The sequence below is a fragment of the Eutrigla gurnardus genome (genome assembly GCF_963514095.1).
Source record: "Eutrigla gurnardus genome assembly, chromosome: 20".
Lineage (NCBI taxonomy): Eukaryota > Metazoa > Chordata > Actinopteri > Perciformes > Triglidae > Eutrigla > Eutrigla gurnardus.
The window spans coordinates 3,997,803-4,017,393 of record NC_139931.1 but is presented as its reverse complement, the minus strand read 5'-3'; the positions used below and the strand labels follow the sequence as shown (position 1 = coordinate 4,017,393).

At 42.3% G+C, this 19,591-nt stretch overlaps 3 protein-coding genes across 3 annotated transcripts in view; 1 reads left to right on the top strand and 2 right to left on the bottom strand.

Moving 5' to 3' along the window:
• The window catches only part of arf2a (ARF GTPase 2a), an 87,144-nt gene that overhangs the window by 64,844 nt on the left and 2,709 nt on the right, over nucleotides 1-19,591 (bottom strand). The gene's annotated exons all lie outside the window — the stretch shown is intronic.
• LOC311030724 (apoptosis regulator BAX-like) lies at nucleotides 369-4,971 on the bottom strand. Its single transcript, XM_084036673.1, has 6 exons — nucleotides 4,872-4,971; nucleotides 4,073-4,121; nucleotides 3,813-3,971; nucleotides 3,555-3,690; nucleotides 1,976-2,080; nucleotides 369-1,811 (listed from the first exon to the last, which is right to left on the bottom strand). The coding sequence occupies exons 1-6, from the start codon at nucleotides 4,900-4,902 to the stop codon at nucleotides 1,713-1,715; spliced, it is 579 nt and encodes a 192-aa protein (XP_083892799.1). The 5' UTR covers nucleotides 4,903-4,971; the 3' UTR covers nucleotides 369-1,712.
• On the top strand, nucleotides 5,250-7,398 carry rps11 (ribosomal protein S11). Its single transcript, XM_084036531.1, has 5 exons — nucleotides 5,250-5,317; nucleotides 5,789-5,929; nucleotides 6,139-6,214; nucleotides 6,683-6,812; nucleotides 7,204-7,398. Exons 1-5 carry the CDS (start codon nucleotides 5,303-5,305, stop codon nucleotides 7,325-7,327), a joined length of 486 nt encoding a protein of 161 aa, XP_083892657.1. The 5' UTR covers nucleotides 5,250-5,302; the 3' UTR covers nucleotides 7,328-7,398.

Sequence of the window (19,591 nt, the reverse complement as noted above, 5' to 3'; positions counted from 1 at the left end):
GGGAGGATATTTATGAAGACTTGAGGTTTTGGTGACCTCCTGACCTTTCCTCTAGCACTGTGTTTTCCACTAACATAACTATTACATTTGTGAGGTATATTTATGCTCCTCATATTATGAACCCTTTCCATTTTAGTCTAAAAAAACCTCCTAAAGGCTAAAATATCAACTTTACAATACAAAATTATAAAATGCACATATCCTATCATATCCTTAAGACATGTTTTGTTCCAATACAGTTTGTTGTAAAACAACACTAAGCCTGTTGTTTAGTAATCAGATTTTATTTTTATTTCATAGTGGTGTCACTGTAAGTCTGTAGAATACCCCGATTCCTGCACTAAGTATACATATATGCATAGCTCCGGTCAGAATTAAAAGATTTATTTTCCATATTACAACAGACAAGATCACAGCAAGAAGATTTGGGGAACTGGAAACCGAGTTCAGCATTACAAATATGATAGAAAAAGGTGAAAATTCAGAATATCAAATTGATTTCATAGTAAAAAAAGAAAAGAAAAAAAAAACACCAACGCACTGACAAACGAGAAGAAATGTATAAAAGCCATTTGCTGTGAAGATAAGAGTGCAGTTGGAACGTCTCCAGTAAAAGTACAGTACTTTGAATATGTGTGAAGTGAGGTAAGCATCTGTGTCTGCAGTACATCTACAGGAACTGTCATGGGATGTGGCTCCATTCACAGCACAGACCATAATAGGCAAGATGTTTTTTTTAAAAGTAGGAGCCACATTACGGTCACAATGCTGGTCAGAAAGCTCAAACGGAGCATATGATTAAATGTTGCACAGCATTTTACAGAGATCATGTGGCTTTTTTCTTTTAACCATATAATGATTCATGTAAACAGAACTTTGTACACAAATCCCTGTTGTGGCACTTGTTATCCACTGAACATACGGTTGAGATGTGTTCAAGGGGAGAAATTATTGTGGGTTTTCTTGAGCCCGAATATTACTGGAGATGTCATCGATCTTCATCCATATCATCGTCCTGGTAAATCTAATAACGGTTTGCAAAAATATCTCTTCTGAACTCGATGGCACGGGACCACCCTCCGCGTTCATTGCCAGCAAATCATTGCAGATTTACACCAGTTAACACTCACAAATACATATGACGATGGATCCTCTAACATACAGACACCATGATGAAATGGTTGGAGAGAGAGAGAGAGAGAGAGAGAGAGAGAGAGAGAGAGAGAGAGAGAGAGAGAGAGAGAGAGAGGGGAGATCAGAAAAGCAATCCGAGTAGAACCAAAAAAAAGAAAATAACGCAAAAAGAAAACTAACTTGAAACATTTCAGTCCATTTCTTTTAGATAGCAGAATCTTTTTTTTTTTTTTAAGTCTAGACCAGGTAAAAAATAAATTACTTAAAATGCATTCCCTGTTCAAGTCTGACAAACTCTCTACCCCCCCCCCCCCCCTCCCCCATTTTGTGCATGTCATCCTCTCATCAATCGTGCTTCGCTCACTTCCTCAGCGGCGTAGGGATGGTGGGTGCGACGATGCGTTCAGTCGTACTCACAATCCTTGGAAACGAAGGCAGAAACGAAAGAGGGGCGCTGTACAAATACAAGCTCTTCCTGTTCAACTTGTTCACTCTGCCATAACGTCTTACTGTTCACTTTCAGATGGTCTTTAAATGTTCTTGCTCCTGTCCCCATTTCCCTCAGGCGCACTTCTTCCTCACATCTTGTGAATGACTAAAACAGTGGTGAGAACACCGGCCAAGAAAACTCCAACCATCTGCCATGTGGGAGTGCCGAAGTAGGACCGAATACCCTCCTAAAACATAAACGACAGACACAAATATTAGTATGTGACATGCAAGCATCGAAGCTGAAGCTCATTTACTCATAAATTATGAGATTGAACTGCATCTATAATAATAAAAGTTGATTTAATTTATACGGCAAATGTTTAAATATCCAACTCAAGTTACTTCTTACCCAGCCACCCTGCTCCCTGATCCAGGCGATCACATTTTCCTGGAGGTAGTCCATGGTCCAGCTGATTATGGTTCTGATGATATCAGGAACTTGGGTCACAAGAGCCTGAGAAGGTGTGAATGGGAGATGCTTACAAAGACCGGTTTAAGGAGACCAAATACAGATCAGCAAGGCGGTGATAAACTGTTGCTAAACTCTCGTATTCAAAGAGAGAAACAGCAGTTCTAACGACCCAGCGTCTGTCTGGAAGGGTCTGAAACTACTGACCAAATACAAACGCCCGCTTCAGCGACGACCCACACAAGTTCTACTGCAGATTCAAAAACAATACAGTCCTGTCACCATCCCCAGATCACCCCCCCACCTCAGCAGGACCCCAGGCATCTCCTCAACTGCCTACTTCGGTGACCCCCCCACGATACCTCTCTCCATCCAGAGGAATGTCAACACTATTTAAGGGCGTGATCACACCAGGGCCAGTCGATCCGTAGCGTGCCTCGGCACGATTATCCCTCCACACGGGGTCCCCAGCCGCTTTGCACCGACACTGCTCCAGCCCAAACGAGCCTAGGCGCGATTGCCTGTTGTACATACCTCATCATGTCGTAATACGACACACGCACGTCATCACAATAGCAAACAACACAGAACAAAACTGAAACTTTACTGACAAGTCCTGTCTGCACCTATTTCTATTGACACTCGGCCTGCATCAGCGCATGTGGGGAGAGTATGCAGGCAGCTTTTATAAAAACGTACCGGTCCGGTTCAGCTCACACCAGGAGTCAGAAGCCACAAGCCTGACCCAGAATCCCGCTGTGTCCTACACAGTCATCAACAGGATTTTGAGGTCCGCAGAGTGGCTCTGTGGTGCAACGCTGACTACAGTGCAGGCGACGGGTTAAATTCCCGAGGTTCATGAAGTAGCGGAATGTCAAAAATAATCACTTTCAAATAGGTGTTATCCCACAGGCACAAAACGAACGTGGCTGCAGCTGAAAATTAAGCAAAAGAATATTGCGCAAATACGTAGAAAAAAGGCATATGGTTTTAATCATATTTCCCATATTAAACAGAGTAAATATAAGCAGCTATTTCAACACAGAAATGTCCTTAAACCTTTCAGAAAACTCCCAGTCGCAAAAAATCTAAAGAGCTCCACAAAGAATCTGGTCACAGATTATGTCTGCAATATGAAATATTGAAAATGTAAGTCGGAGAATATCGTTTAGATATGTGATCGGTAGGAAAAAATGGTAATTTTCTACTAAGTAACCGAAATCCTCTCCTGACGTAAAGCTGCTAGAATCACTTTTACTTCCATATCGATGATTGACAAGGAAAGGACGGCACATCTTTCCAGTTGGTTGAGATTCCCGAAAAAAGGCGGGAAAGAGAGGGAAAAACAGGCTAGCGAGCAGGTTTTCTTCAACAAAACCCGAGATTCCAAGGTTTACAAACTCAAGAGTTTCAGGAAAAACCTGCTTTCTGGAACACAACCCTGGTCTTTTGTTATTCAATCATACAAGTGTTTTTGTTTGTATTATAAGGTGAGATATGACAGAGCAGCAAAACTTACTTTGATGACGAGTCGACAGGCAAAGTAGAACAGTGTAACCACCCTGCCCCAGTTGAACTTTCCATCTGAAAAGATTTCAATGGCAACTCTCAGAAAAACTTCCTTTGTGGGCTTGAGCGATGAGTCGTTTATCATCCTGAGGGAAAACAACATTAAGCGATTACGGGCAAGCTAATTAAACGGTAATTACTGGTAAAAACACGTTAATTATTAACTCTTCAGGCCTGACATCTGATGACACACAGGCAGGAAGCTCACCTTGTGAGCTCTACATTTCCATCCAGCTGATCTCCAATCTGCTGCAGACACTGGCCGAGCTTCTGGTGGTTTGGGTCACACAGCTCTTTCCCACCCAGCTGTTCCCTGGTCACTGCAGTATTGCAATCTCCATGCCGCCGAACCCGCTCGTAGATGAAACTACACACACACACACACACACAAATGGTTACAGAGTATTCTGACTCTTTGCTCTGTCCAATAAGAAGAAGCCAGACTGTGTAATAAATAAAGTTACTCACTCTTTTAACAACTTAGTTCCTAGCTCCAGTATCTGGTCTTTAGCATTGCCTGAAAGACAAAGGTCAGTGTTATCAACACAGTAAGTTATTTAATAAAATGAACAAACAAGTGGATAATTCAACATGTGTGCTGCTGCATAACCTTATGTTTAAACGTCACACTTTACATCGTGTTTACTGAGATTAGCCACACTTTAAATATCGAATCTGAAAACATTATATTTAATTGAAAATTTGTTTTGAAACTTTTATGAAATTCCTGTGCATTAATCTCTAAATCCACAGTATCTGACTCTAAAATAACTGTGTGAGAGACATTTGAACGTAGGTTTGAACAAAGGTAGCACATAATGCCCACAGTCTGGTAATTTATAGCTAAATTAATTAGGCTGAACATAAGTCAATTTGGCGAAGTTAATTAATGTAGTGGCTACAAAAATATTGGACGTCTACCGTGCCCGATAAACCAAAGGACTGTGACATTGTCGCGGTGAAAGGACATACGAGGATAGTTTGTTTCGGTTTTGTTTAAACATATCTGCTAACTCACTCCTGAAGAGCTATCGGCTAGCCAAGCTAACCAACGCAATGCAGCGCAGAGTACATGCTAACGTTTAAGTTATGTTAGCTGCCGTGCTAAATTCGGTTCAGCTAATGTTACTGCTAGCAAGCAAACAAGCCACAGGCACAAAACAGGACATAATTGTTAAAGCGTGAGGTTATATACGTCTACCACACAATTGACGACACTGTCACGGTCAATTTAAACAAAAACTATGGTGTTGGTGGGCGCTCGTACCTTGATCGCCTCCTCCCGGGGGTGATGCCATCTTGTTGTCTGTTTGGGGGAGAGCTCGCTTAGCGCTTCCGTACAATCATGTGACAAAATGTTTGCGGTAACTTGTTTTTTGAGACGTGCTGATCTTCAACGCGGCTGATGGGACTGACGTGATATCATGACGTCAAAGAGTAGGAGGTGAGATGTTTTATAGATCTATTCCATGTGGACGCCGCTTCGGGAGAGTTAGAACCGCAACAAAATAATTCACATTTTAATTACTGTGTTGACATTATTTACCTATCTGTATTAATTGGTAAAGTAAACAATAAAAAAAACATGTAATTCTTTTTTTTTTAAGCCTCGCCTTGCTTATACGTCATTTCCTGTCTCTCGTGCTCTTCCGTCCGTCGCGCGCATCATCAGGCCTCTTTACGACTCGGCAGGCAAAGATGGCGGATGCACAAGTACGTTCGGGAAAACGGCGTGGTGAATTTAAATCGATGTTTTTACATTTTAATACACACATTCTATGGGCTGTATTACGTGTGTGGACATAAGTAGTCTTTATAAACGACCCTGAGCCGTTTCGCTCCACATTGGGGCGTTAATATCTGTCATTTGTTGCCGTTCGGCACATCCTCGTGTTAACGTTGGAACTAGCCGAAATGCTAACGTATGTTAGCTTAGCCTGCTACCACGTAACGTTGACTCTTAAAAGTGCACTGCTTTGTATATAATGCGAACGGTAGCGATTCGCATCGAAATCTCGTCTTTTTTTTAGCATTGTCATTCCAGCTAACGGCGAGTTTAGTCCTCAAAAAAAGGAAGTCAGTCTTTAACTCGCTAACTTGGCGAGGCCGGTGCGTAAGTGTGAATGGCTAAGCTAACGACGTTCCCGTTGTCTTAAACGTGTTGTCCTGCTTTTTGTTTCACAGACCGAGAGGGCTTATCAGAAACAGCCCACCATCTTCCAGAACAAGAAGCGTGTTCTGGTCGCTGATGGTGGCAAGGAGGTCAAGGAGAAGCTCCCCCGCTACCACAAGAGTGTGGGACTGGGCTTCAAAACCCCAAGAGAGGTAACTTAAACTGCCCCAAATAATATCCAAACGAATGTGGAAAAGTTTCTTTTAGCTGCAAATGATGTTTTCTCACGATGGTCTTCCAAGCCTTCATGGTTCTGACGATAGTGCCTTATGGCAATACTGATGCACTCACAAGAATTAAAAAATCTACTTATTTCATAAGTAGATATGTATATTGATGATGTCTTTTTTGTTTTCACTAGGCTATTGACGGCACTTACATTGACAAGAAATGCCCCTTCACTGGAAATGTCTCCATCCGTGGCCGTATCCTCTCTGGTAATAATATTTTACAGTATACTTTAAACATGAGCCCATTGGCACTGGCTTGGGATGCTGCAACATAACCTGCTTTATTTTAAACGTCACACTTCACTTAAATATAATTGTAAAACTGTACACATGGTGATTTTGGCTACTTTTGACGCGTTGAAATGGTTTAATTCCAGCAAATTTTCCTGACTGCAAATCAACATTCTTGTACAGGTGAAGCAACCCAAGCCAGAACCAGTCTCTTAACATGGTAACTGTCCCCAAACTTCACATTGACTTTCCTCTTGTCACTATCTTACAAATGATGTTTTTCTCACGATGGTCTTCCAAGCCCACTGGGTTCTGACGACAGTGCCTAATGGCAACACTGATGTAATGGAGTGACAACCCTAATAAGTGTTCACTGCAATGTCCATAGACTGCTGTGCAACACGCCTTTCTGATAATCGTATTCATTTTGTGTGTGGTCTACAGGTGTGGTGACCAAAATGAAGATGCAGAGGACCATCGTTATCAGACGTGATTACCTGCATTACATCCGCAAGTACAACCGCTTTGAGAAGAGGCACAAGAACATCTCTGTCCACCTGTCACCTGCCTTCAGGTACTATGATGCTCTCATGCTTTTTAATTCAGGATTCACATAGTCATAGCATTAGAACATGCTGGTTTTTTCTTTCTTCCCAAACTTGAATAGTTCACAAGAAATGTATAACACTTAGAAAATAGTGCAATTTGCTTCAACTTCAAAATTCTTATACCTGAAGACACAACCTGCAATCATATTACAGTTCTGTCTAAATGTCTAATGATCATAACTTGCTGCAAATGATGTTTTCTCACGATGGTCTTCCAAGCTCAAGAAGCTTTGACGATACTGCCTATGGCAAACCCTGATGCAGCTTTACAAACGAGGCTAAATCCTTTATCGGCTACGTCTCTGACAGACAAACCCCAACCACCCGTTAATATATTTATTGATTGTCTTTCTGCAGAGACGTCACGGTTGGAGACAATGTCACCGTCGGAGAGTGCCGACCACTCAGCAAGACCGTCAGGTTCAACGTGCTCAAAGTGACAAAGGCTGCAGGCGCCAAGAAGCAGTTCCAGAAGTTCTAGGTGTGACTGAACAGGAAGGCTGCTGTTAGTCAACTTGTCCCACTGTCAAATAAAAAAATACCTTGTTTAAATCGTCTGTTCCGTTTTATCATTTGGCACATACGAATGCATTTAGTCTTCTGCTTGTGCATGTTTGGGGCTGGGCTTATAGATGGCCTAACTGGTAATTTATTTATTAAATCTAGATAATTAAGAGCGGCAAAGATAAAGATACTGTAAAGGGATATCAATTATCTGCTCTGAATGCTTCTGAGATTAAGAAATGTAATAAACCTAGTAGAAAATGGGATTTTCTTGGCATTGTTAATAAACAAAATCTTGGGGCATTTAATTAATATTTTCCTTAACACAAATCTAGATTTCCTCCATAGCAATGCAATTTCCCTTTGGAACCTCATGAAGTAATTTTATTCATGGAGTTGACGTCAAGTAAGAGACCAGACATTCCTGTGGCAACTGCACCAAAGTATTTCCTGTAATTGCTGTCCCGGTTCATAACGAGTGCAATACCATACTACCACTGGATTGATTAAAAATACTATTCATCACCTTCAAAGCCCTCAACAACCTGGCCCCTCCCTACCTCTGACCCATCAGGACTAAGCTCTGGACCTGGGATGACCTTCCCAGCCATATCTGTAACAGCAACACTCTCCCAGCCCTCAAAACTAACCTTTTCACTCTTGATTTTAACCCATTAACCTAACATATTTACCCATCTATAACTAGCTGTACAAGAGGAACTGGAATAGGACTACATAAAACCAATGTATTATTTTTACTAGTGTCTAAGCATATGCAGTATTACTATATAAAGTGAAGCCCAGAATTTTAAGTTAATATAAAAGGTCCCTCTCCCTTTTTCTTCCCTCCCAATAACATAATCACTATCTAACATGAAAGCCTGGATGTGGATATTTGGATTTGGAGCAAGACTAGTAACTAGCATGACTTCAAATAAAACCAACAGTTACTCTTCACTTAATATCATTTGTGAAAAACGAAGATACCGGTAGATGCAATTGTAAGTTGTTAAAATATTGACGGTCTTTATTAGCCAGGCATGGTGGCGCCACAGCGCCTCCTAGTGTTCCACAAAATCCCCCCCGCCCCCCAATGAAATCTGTCCAGCAGATGGCGACATATAACCGTTTGACGTTAGTTAGCAAGACACATACCTGATGCATCAGTAGGGGAGCCACTTGGTGTATTTGTTGAGCCTTTTGCAATGGAAGTAAACGCTCCTCTGACATTTGTGATGTGTCACACAGCCAGGAATGACTGAACTCTGGTGCTGCACATGAATTCCTGTTAGAAATATGAAAATACAGTTGTTCAGTCAGAAGCGCTCTCACACTTGAACTCACTCATAGCATACTGACAGCTTCTTCTACACTACTGGCGTTAGCTACTTTCAAATTGTTCCTTTACAACATATCCAAATATGCTTAATAATAATAAAAATAATAATATTACACATTTAAATGCCATTGACTCAACTCATACAAAATGACAAACATATTACTGCATGATTTCTCTTTTCACAGTGTTTCCCTCCTGGTTATCCAAGACAAAGCCTCAGTAAAATGTCTTTCTTTAACAGGGATTACAGGTAAGTGATGGTTTATACTCTCTCAGTCATAAACACAGTACGTTTACATGAAAACATCAGGAAGAATGGGCAAGTATGTATACATTGCTCTAGTATGTCTACACCATGTAACTGTACACACAATCAGCAGTAATTTTCTTACAAGTTTTCTCACAGTAATGACAATAAAACGGTATCAACACTGAATCTCGTGTAGACTCTTATTTTGAAACTCCGCTTTAAACTAGCCTGCTAGCATCGATTAGCATTAGCGTACCGATACATTTAAACATGAACCTTTCTAGCCTGTTTGACAATGCTAATCCGTTGCTAAAAAAAAGTGCCCCAACTTCACATAACGTAAGATTATGTTCCGTGAGTGAATGAATGTTTAGCTCACACAGGGCGGCGCCAAAGGGCCTTTAATTTAGCTAGCATTCTTCTTGATCAACGCCCGCCATTTTTATTGCAGCTCTTTTCACGTAGGATCAAGTTCAGTGTCTCTGCGTGTTACAGCTTTTAACTAAAGTTGGTACGTCACGTGTACGTCTTTTACCAAGGGTTGTGTTTGTTTACCTGTTGGAAATACGGAAGAACAAATGACGTAAAGTGCTCTCTGCTGGCGTCAAACTTGAGCTCGCACGGCTTCTTCTACTCTACTGTTAGCCACCGACACGCTAGTTCATTGCTTAGAGCGCCATCTGCTGACGACGTTGTGCATAGCAGGAATAAAATAGACACATGTTCCAGTAAAAAACCCTAATATTTCAGACCCAGTGCCACATATGTATTATTACACGTTGTCCTGTGCAAGCACGGATGTGTACATTATCAAATTATACTTGCGTTGTGGATGAGTCACGCATGATTTACCAGTAAAGTTTGGATAATTAGAGGGCATTTTTTATCCCCAAATCCCCCTTTTTCTTGTCTGGTTTTCCTATAAGTAATGTGAGACTAATTTAATCTCAGTCTAAATGAAATAAAGTCACAAGTAGGATGTTGGAAAGCACCATATGGGATACTAAACAAGTTGTATTAACAATGAATACACAACAGGCATTCGCCAGTCTTTATTACAGAATATAATCCTCCAGTTATTATCAGTTGCAGCGACTTTCAAGACATTTAAATGTCCTCCATGTTTGATGAAAGTCTGCTGGACATGGGGGAGGGATTATCACCAGAGAAACAACAGGGTCAGTCACTGTTTCGTGGCTGTATAACGCCGTTTCCATAGGATAGATATGACCTCCTTCCATTGTACAGCCGTGATGACGCTGAACGGCGCCTGATATCCAAATAAACGCATGCAAATATGTCTACATCAGCTGAGTTATTTGCATTGTCCTTATTTCAGTCTGAGAAGATGACAGCTTCCCTGTATGGGAATCAGTGATCCACCCCCCCCTCCATCCATCCTCCACTCAGCCTTCTGTCTGTTGAGTGCCACGGCAGAGGCGTCACCATTAACATAATGATGCTGTACATGTTTTTTCCCCTGATGCTTCAGTGAATGTGGACCATATGGCGATGACGTGAAGAGGAGAAAGTGGTTAATGTGAGCTCAGCCGTGTAAGTAGTCCCATCATTTAATAATTAGCATGGGGAAGCAGCCGCCATCTCAAAGTTTGCTTTGAAACAACCAAACATTTTCCCTCAATTACAGTTTTCACTTTTTTTCGGTTTTTGTTGTGCTAACAAAGATCCCCGGCTCTCCACTCATGCGACAATATTTACCTAAACAGCAGTGTCTCAGCTTCAAACCACAAATTGTCCTCTCTCGTATTGGGGCTTTCCCAGCCCAGGATGTTCTCTGAATAACAGGCCCCTCTCGTGAGCAGACACCCCAGGGAGCAAGACAGCCCAGCAGGCCACCCAGCCCACATGAGTGCATGCCTGCTCCCACAGAGTGTTTGTTCGAGGGCAGAGGTCTGATCCCTCAAAATGTCCAAGTAACCATAATAAACCCGAGCTGACAGTGTTCAACTGTGATGAATATGTGCCGTTAGAAAAGGCTGGTTATCTGCTAATCTCTATGTGTTGATTCTACTTTCTTAAAATCAAGATAATCTGACCAATTTTGAGATATTAATCAAATTGAACATGGCATACAATCTAAAAATCCACATTTATTTTGAATCTCAGGCAATTTATTGTTACAACAGTGATGTAAGAGTGTGAAAACACAGTGAGTGGAAACATCGGTGGTGTTACCAGGCAATAAAACAAAAACTTGGCTCGAGTAAATCTTATCTGTTGTGACACAGTGGCGTTGTTATGTAGGGCGACACCATCTCACAAACCACAGGAATACTGCTCTGTTGGACATGCTGTTGCTAGCAGTTGTAGTTTAACCAACATTGTGAGAGCCACCATCATAAAATTGCACCCACACACGTGAGGACAGGCAATAAAAGAAATCTTATCTTATTCTATATCTTGCAAGATATGGGATTTAAAAAACCCCACTTCATTCATGACCTTTTGACTTTCTTCCTCCTTGGACTCCTGCAATAAAAATCAAAGTCCGGAAAGATTTTTGTCTTAATTGCACGTTCTCCTAGATTATAATCTAGATTATGCCAGCAGCAGCACACTTCCTCCCTCACGTCTTGATGGACGAGCCGATTCTCCAGGTGGTGATGTGAGTTTCAGGGATGGAGAAGCCAGTTTCTCTCCCACTCCTCATCGCTCTGCTTTATAACTCTCAATTTTCCATTTGGAGGCATCGCCAGAGGTCAAAGGTGAACGGTGTAGATTGAGATTTACTGCTCCATCCGTAAAGTCACAGGCACGACCCTTCTCTGAAAACAAAATAAATATTTGAAAAGAGGATAAATAACATATTTTTTTCTTGTTTCTTGAGTCTGAAAACTCTTGATGGACGTCTCTGCTCCGTCTGTGGCAGAAGATAAACGTCTTTTGAACCCGCCTCACTTCGCATTCCTCCAGTTTGCCAACATGTTTACCCAGTGTCACGGAGCATACTTCTAGTCGTGCTTACTTGTGTATCTAGTGGCAGGGATGTTAGCTCAGAGGGTCAGCCCGATGAGGGTAATGGCCACTATCAAAACAGAGGCCTTCTGGTGGCCCAGCAGGAGGTTTGGCCACTCGGGGAGGTCGTATAGTCCCACGTTGGGTACCTTCTTCTGGGTCGTCGGCATCTTCCAAACAGCTTTCCAGCAGAAACGCCGGCAGTAGAGCTGATGGGCTGAACAGATGTGTGTGTGGAGGAGCCTGAGCTGTAACAGATAAAGCCCTTCATCCTCTGGTCTCGTCTGTCAGTGTCGGCGCTGAACAACAGGCCTCATCTCAGGCGGCGCTGGAGACAGAAGTAGGGTTTTGTATAAACATGAAGCTCAAGCAGAAGTGTGTCGAAATATTAAGTATAAGTATGAGTCATGCATTCAGATTTCACTTTAACAGAAAATTCACTTCAAGTATCAAAAGTAGGACTCTTCATCTCAAAATTATATACAATGTTACCCATAAAGTTGGAATATTTTGTTTTCATTGATGATTAAATGACTGAGCATCACTTTAATGTTGCAGCTGGAAAAGATGGAGCTAATTTTAATTAGTCATCTATAATAAGACACATTCATTTATGTTTTGATTTTGTATTAAAATCCACAATCAAATTCAAAGTGACCCTAAAACACGATCCGCTCGTCCAAAGAGGAGGGCAAAGGTCAAATGTGATTTTGTTTCCCAAACTAGCCTGTTTGACTGAAGTATGATATGCAACCGTCAAACCCATCACTTATCCAGCGTCTCATTACTGGGGGGCACGACAGGAAGACCGTGGGCTCCATTGAGGGTCAGTGCAGGGTCGCTCTCCACATCTGGACATGTCATCAACCCTCCAGATCTGCACAAAGACGCTCAATGTTCCAGCACCAAAAGGCACGCGGCCGTCCGACAACATCCTCGTAAAAATATGCAGCGTCACATTCAGTCGCAAACAAGCGGTCGTGTGTGTGTGTGTGTGTGTGTGGGCTGCAAGCCGCACAGACACATGTTAAATGTGGTTTGGTTTGTCGTTGGGATTTTTGTTTAAAGTTGCTGAAAGTAGATATGGTGGATAATGAGCATGTCAAGATCTACGACTCTCAGGTCAGAGGTCGTCGGTCACAGTTATCAGTGCCCGATATCTGCAACGGCAGTGAGATTCTTAACTGATTCTAAGTGATTTAACAGATGTGACTCCTGCTCTGAATATTAAAAGTTGGGATCCTCACATATCCAAGACTATCGATTGCAATATCTTGATTGATCATCGCTCAACTGGCCTGTTGGTAAGACGAGAGCATCCCAACGCTCCGGCTCCCTTAATTCAATATTCTCATGTTGGGCCGTGTTCATGCCTGTCTGTCTGTCAGACGGACTGCGTGTCTGGCATGTGTGAGCGTGGTGGGCATGTCCAGCGTTGCACCAGATCAAAGCGGGGGGGCTGCCGCCGGTCCGTCACAGGACATCGTGTTGCACGCAAGCGGCGCTCTCGGGTCATGTGTGAACCATCCAGCATGGCTGTCATCGGAGCATCCCTGGGGTGTGCTCTCCGCTGACTGATGGCCCTCACACTGGAGCCCCGAAGCCTACGATCCACGGAAAACAGGCAGGATCTGGACTGCATGTCTAACAAGCGCTGTTCTCAACACTTTACGGTGACTTTGATATGCAGACGGGATACATTTACACACAAAGAAATGCTCCACTGTAGCTTCAAGCAGAGAATTAGTGCACAAACACCAGAGGCTTCAGTCCTTTGTGTGCGTTGTGTTTGTGACTGTAACAAAGTGTAACACTTCCTCTCTATAAAAGGTAACAGGAGAAACTCAAAGCAACGCCCCCCCAGCAACAGTTTGCGCCGCTATTGAGCAGTTCCTCCCCAGCAGGAGGAATTCAGCCTGGCAGATGGCGGGGCCGAGGCCCCACGAGGCCCTCAGGCAACGCTACACCCTGGGACCCGGACACCTAATCGCGCCCTGTTGAGCCTCTCACCTGCTGCTCCGCCGCTCACAATGTTATCTCATCTCCCTGACCTATTGTGGCTTCCCATCGGTGATAATGACAGTGGAGAGCCCCACGCAGCGCCGGAGCAGAGGCCCTCGCTCTCTCCCCAGAGAGGGGCGGGATCATGGGAAACCTCAGAGTAATTGATCTCTCCGTCTTGCCTCCTCTGGTGGATCTCATTTCTTATCCCGACCTGCAGACGGCTCCTGTTGTTTGTGTTTAAAAAGGCACAGATTGCTTTGATTTTAATAGCTATTCTTGGTTGCATGTGTGGCTATTCTTTATACATGAGGTGTGGTTGGTCACTCGGCTTCTTTTATAGCAGAGGATTTTTGTGTATTTATAATAAACCTGTATAATGTAAAATATGACAAATACATGTTATGAGCTCTCTGGTTTGAAATCTGATTTCGAAATGGCAGAACATTTTCCCTCTTTCACCCCGTCTTCCCACACGAGTTCATAAGCAGTAAATCTGCTGCCTTCGTTAACCACGGGTTGTATTTTAAAAACCTAGTTCTCGCAAACAAACATAACCAAACCACAGTGTTGATGAGTGTCATCGTCATCCTTCTTTTCCTCCATCCACTGTTTTAATTTCCACTCGTTCATTTTCCATGAGAAAGCCCCGTTCAGTTCCTGTCTCACTCACATATTGTCACAGCGGCTCAGTTCTCACTGAGCTCCGCTGGATTATCACTTTGATTTATTCTGAATATGAGACAAATGAGTTCTTGTAGCGAGGTTCAGGGATAAGTACATTATGACTACAGTATGGTGTTGTATATATAACATTATTCCTCACTTTAACTATATAATATATGCAACCTTTCCGCATTTAAATGTCTAAAAAGGCATCGTCCCGTCGCCTGTCAATGGCCTCATTTTGGACGCATCGTTATTGTGGTTTTCTGGTAGAAGTTGTTTTTTTTTGCAATTTTAAGCCAGATTTTTACGATACACTTTTAAGATCTTGATTGTTCTAAAGTTTATATCTTCACCAGATGAAGGATTATAGTCGTAGGACCCCTGGATCTCTTATTAGAGGAAAAAGCTGAGCAAACGTACTCGTTTCTGCTTCCCAGCGTTAAAGAAACACTGATTTTTAATGTGGAAAAACGGCTTTATTTCGTTTCTTTACTGGTTTTAATCACATGGTTCGTTTATTTCAGAGAGGAGACCTTTGTGGTAAAAACCTACTCCACAATAAACACCGCTGATTGCACCGAGTCTTTTGAAGAACTGATTAAAAACCGTTAGGTGGTGGCAAGCTCAGGCTCTGCTTGTGTACTATATGTGCGATTAAACGGGTCTACAGCTTCACAACCCTGACAATCCAGTTAAATGGGATGGATTTCAAACCCTGTTGTGCTTGTGTGCTGTGAAGATAAAGAGAAGGAAGTGAAGGGAGTTTCACAATGATCCGTTTCATTACCCGTTTCTATATGAAGACACAGAAAGAGTATCTCCTAGCCTCGCTAAATTGCAGCTGAAAAGAGAACAAAAGAGATCAAATGGAAAGAGCACACCCAGTCACTCTGTGTGTGACTTAAACTGTGTTCCCTTTGTAGTTGTACAATAAATATGTCGCCAAGAGAAAGGAAATTCTTTACATGTCGGACAATGCAAAGAGGAACAGTGTTTGGTTCTCACATAGGATCTCTTACAGTTTTGACCCGGTTACAGTTTTGTTCACTTTTCCACTTCAGCTTCAGACTTTTGGATTCAGTGAATTAACTTTGTGATTTAAAAAAAAACTGGAATATATTTTCTACTTTTCCAGCTTGGCAGAACCAGACACTCTAAATCAAATGAAAAAAAAAAAAAAAACGTTTCCAGTTTGGATAAGGCTGTAATGTCGGCTCGGCCAAATTCAGAAAGAAAAGAATGTTTTCACTTTTCTACCGACGGAAAAAGGGGAACACATCACGGAAACAAAGTGGAATTTTCAAAGCTCGCATTTCAGTCAAAAGAAACTCTTGATTTATTGAGTTATCCAAATTGTCAATGTAAACTGGTTCCATTCTAGAAATAATATTTGTATTTTGGAGGTATTTTCTTATTCAAGTAGACATTAAGGAAGAATTCAAGTCACGGACCCCCATCAGGAGAACCCGAGAAGACCATCTAAATGGTGCCTTTGTGTAAATGGTGTCTGTGTGTGAAAAATGGAGGTGCAGAGAAATGGAGTTCACAACCTCCATGTCCTCAGTGAAAGTTATAGCCCTGACTAACATGCCTTTTCTGCAGGCAAAACACATTTGTGAGCGGGACCCCCTCCCTGAGAAGCAGATGAGACGGGGGGGTTCACTGCGAGGGAAGCTGAAGAGGTGACATAGCTGATAACCCTGTGCCATTGTGTGCCTGGCTGCCAGAGCATCTCCGTTTCACTGCTGTGTGTAAAACATGATGCAGATAACAGCAAATCCCAAACATTCTCCAAAAGAAAAAACAAATCCGACATTGTCCCCCCCCCCAACTAAAGCAAACAGCAGATTACTTTATCTTAAGATAGATTGCATCTGTAGAGACCACCACAATTCAAAGAGAGGGAATTTAAATGTTTGGCCTCAGGGGGAAAATAAATGTCATTTTCTAAACTTTATAAAAATAAATGTTAAACGCGAGATAAGATTGATATGTGCATGTCTGTGTGTGTGTGTGTGTGTGTGTGGTAACATACTCAATGCAGCAAAAATGCACGCCAGTCATGGAAAGTGCTTAAGGACTATTATCTGCATCATAACTGGCATATTTGAGCTAAATCAGCTTTAGCCCGCCCCTTAATTAAGCTAACGTTAGCTCTGTTGGTTTAACCCCAGAAGTTATATTATAATTACAGCATAAATCCTCTTTAAATTCATTCAAAAAGGCCAGATTAGATTAGAATAAGTCGTTTTATAGCCGTTAGTTAAAAAAATGCTTAATTTGTTTTAGTTAAATTAGGAACAAATATGCTGGAAATTGCTGGACGTTTTCTTAGACGCTGGGCTAGTTAGCCGCATATGCTAACGCTTGTAGCTTGCATTCAAGCAAATCAAACAGACTGCTACCCATTCCTTACACTTTTCCCCTGGTTAAACAAAGCCACCACCATCCAACCTCTTTACAAACAGTGTATTACTTTAAACTATCTTATTTCTCTTATTGGGGCTCCTCCACTTCAGCATTAGGAGAAGTTCAACAAAGCAGCAACAGGACAGTTTCTGTTCAGGCGAGTTCCTTGTTTTTTACTTTTACGGCTTTGTGACATCGTGATATAAATGTTGTTTTTTTTATTTTAAATGATATGTTGCACACTAAGACTAGTCAGGAAGGTGAATACCAAACTCAGAGAATAAGTGTATTGTTGCAGTAATGACAACTATAACCATAACAATGGTATGTGACAACACTAAAGTAACAGAGGAGGCTCCACATCCGTCACACCCACCTCTGTGGTTCATCCAAGAGCTACATCCTTCGTTCCATCAACAACAACAGCATCGTTTTGTTTGCTTTGCATCATGTGGAAAAAAGTGACTCATTAAATGACACACACATGGAAAGAAAAAGAAAACCATAGCTGCTCTGCATCGTAGCGAGGTGGCCCCAACATAAACAGGGAGAAAACTTCCTTTGCTTGCACTGCGGCGCACACTTCCTGAGGGGATTGAGCGATGCATGGCGATGCATGAGATTGAACCCCAATCTCCACGAAGCGTTTTGACTCTGCTGGCAAGAGTGCATGAGCCAACCAGCCAAACTCAAGCCACATGCTTATCCACGTCCTCGTGTTACTGTACGTAAAAAACAAAAATGGATGTTTGATCAAAAGCTCTAGGGATGACAATCTGCAGGCTGAAATATCTCGACAACTAATTGATGGATTACCATGAAGTCTGCTGCAGATTTCCATGGTCCCCAGAGGATACATTCACGTGATTTATGATCCTCTGATTCTTCTTGTAGCGTCACTAGCCGATCAAAATATTCTCTTATTCAGTCAAAATACCTCAACAGCTACTTAAAAGGATTGGCACAGACATTTATGGTTCCAAGATGATGTATTCTCAAGCTTTTTGGTTATCCTCTGAAATTTGGTTTCCACATTCATGATCCCAGGAGAATTGATTTGAGATAGGTTTTTCACCTGACCTTTTGATCTAGAGCTGGGTCTATTTTGTCCAATACTTTGGTTTGTGACCAAATCCCTGCAAAACGAATGACATTGCAATCCTCCATATAGGCGTCTTCGAACCTGCGGTTTCCCACAATGCCTTGTGTTAAGACGATTTCCATATATGTTCACATATATTCTGAGAAACAGGTCTGTTACTTTATTGTTATTGAGAAAGTGGATTATGCAGCTTTTCCCTTCTAATTCAGCTTGTTCTACAGCTTATTTTTGATTTCCTGCTTCATCAGTGCAGATTAATATCGCCAGTGGCAGCCGCCCAACTGCAACAAATCCCCGACTACGAGGGTCCCTAACCTCGGCACCCTGAGAAACGCTACATCCAGTCTGAGAAGGTTCAGCGCCGCATAATTGGAGACATGATTGGGGAACAGTAGATATGTGTGAGTTTTAGCAGCCTGGGGGAGTCCCACCCAGGGAGACCGGAGAGGAAACTCTGCAGATGGAGGTCAGAGTTTAGCTGCTCACATCCTACTCACCATTTGTCCTGTTATTTCAGTCTCCTCCAACACACAGGATCAGGACAGGATCAAGGATACTGTCCAGGGAGTGATCTCAAAAAGCCTTTTTTTCCAATCAACACAACCAACTCATGTCGATGAACGTACTTAGTAAGCCACGGGATTTTATGACGCACTCTAAATGTGGTTATTGGGGTCAAATTGAAGTCTTAACAATTAGTTATTGTCATCTACAAAGGACAACATTACAGCATGAACCGTCAAGTGTAACGTCCTCAAAGGCTTTGAAGACCCTCCAACTGATTCATCGTTTCCATACATGATGTCCTCCTGTGATTTCTTCGCAGCACATTGTTGTTATTCCCAGGCCGCTGCTCAGTTTGGCTTGCAGAAGACAAAGCTGGCTGATGTCATGTTTTTCATGGCAAAGAGCATCCTCAGATCTTGAATAGAGTAGATAATAAGAACAAGAGTAGGAATAAGAAAAAACTGTGCCTATGTCATGATGGATGGGTCACTAACGGGCTTTACTGAATACCAAAAGATGATGGTGATACCTATGATATGTATTTTTAAATTACCGGAAAAAATATTCAGAACTACAAAGACAAAATCACAATGAGGCCTCTTCCTGGAGATGTGACCATGTTCACGTCGTCTCGGCCGAGGTCACGGCGAGCCAGGTCTGGCTAACAGTGGCCAACGCCAACGAAGCAGTGGCGATGACCTGGGGAAGTCGGGATCTTTTCCGTCAATACCGCAGAGACAAAGAGATGTCAGCGGACGATGACCCTTTCCTGCTAATCAGAGGGCGGAAAAGACTCCTCCCTTCACCTCTGCTCAGACAGTGATGGGGTTTCCATGTTTGTGTTGGCTCGTGGAGGCATGACGCTACCTCTATCCTTTTTGGCAGATGACGGGGGATACAGAGACTTCTCGTTTGGCGTTGTGTAGATAATATGAATTCCAGAGCATCATCAGTCAAGTTTGTTTTTCATCCTCTAAGTCTTGCGAAT

Bases quoted from the DNA above. Each gene is read 5' to 3' on its own strand.
- LOC311030724 (XM_084036673.1), bottom strand. From the start codon at position 4,902: ATGGCATCACCCCCGGGAGGAGGCGATCAAG. The intron at 3,691-3,812 runs GTGAGCTTCCTG...GTTTTCCCTCAG, and splicing joins GGAAATGTAGAGCTCACAAG to GATGATAAACGACTCATCGC. The intron at 2,081-3,554 runs GTAAGTTTTGCT...ACACCTTCTCAG, and splicing joins CCTGTCGACTCGTCATCAAA to GCTCTTGTGACCCAAGTTCC.
- rps11 (XM_084036531.1), top strand. The intron at 5,930-6,138 runs GTAACTTAAACT...TGTTTTCACTAG, and splicing joins GCTTCAAAACCCCAAGAGAG to GCTATTGACGGCACTTACAT. The intron at 6,813-7,203 runs GTACTATGATGC...GTCTTTCTGCAG, and splicing joins CACCTGTCACCTGCCTTCAG to AGACGTCACGGTTGGAGACA.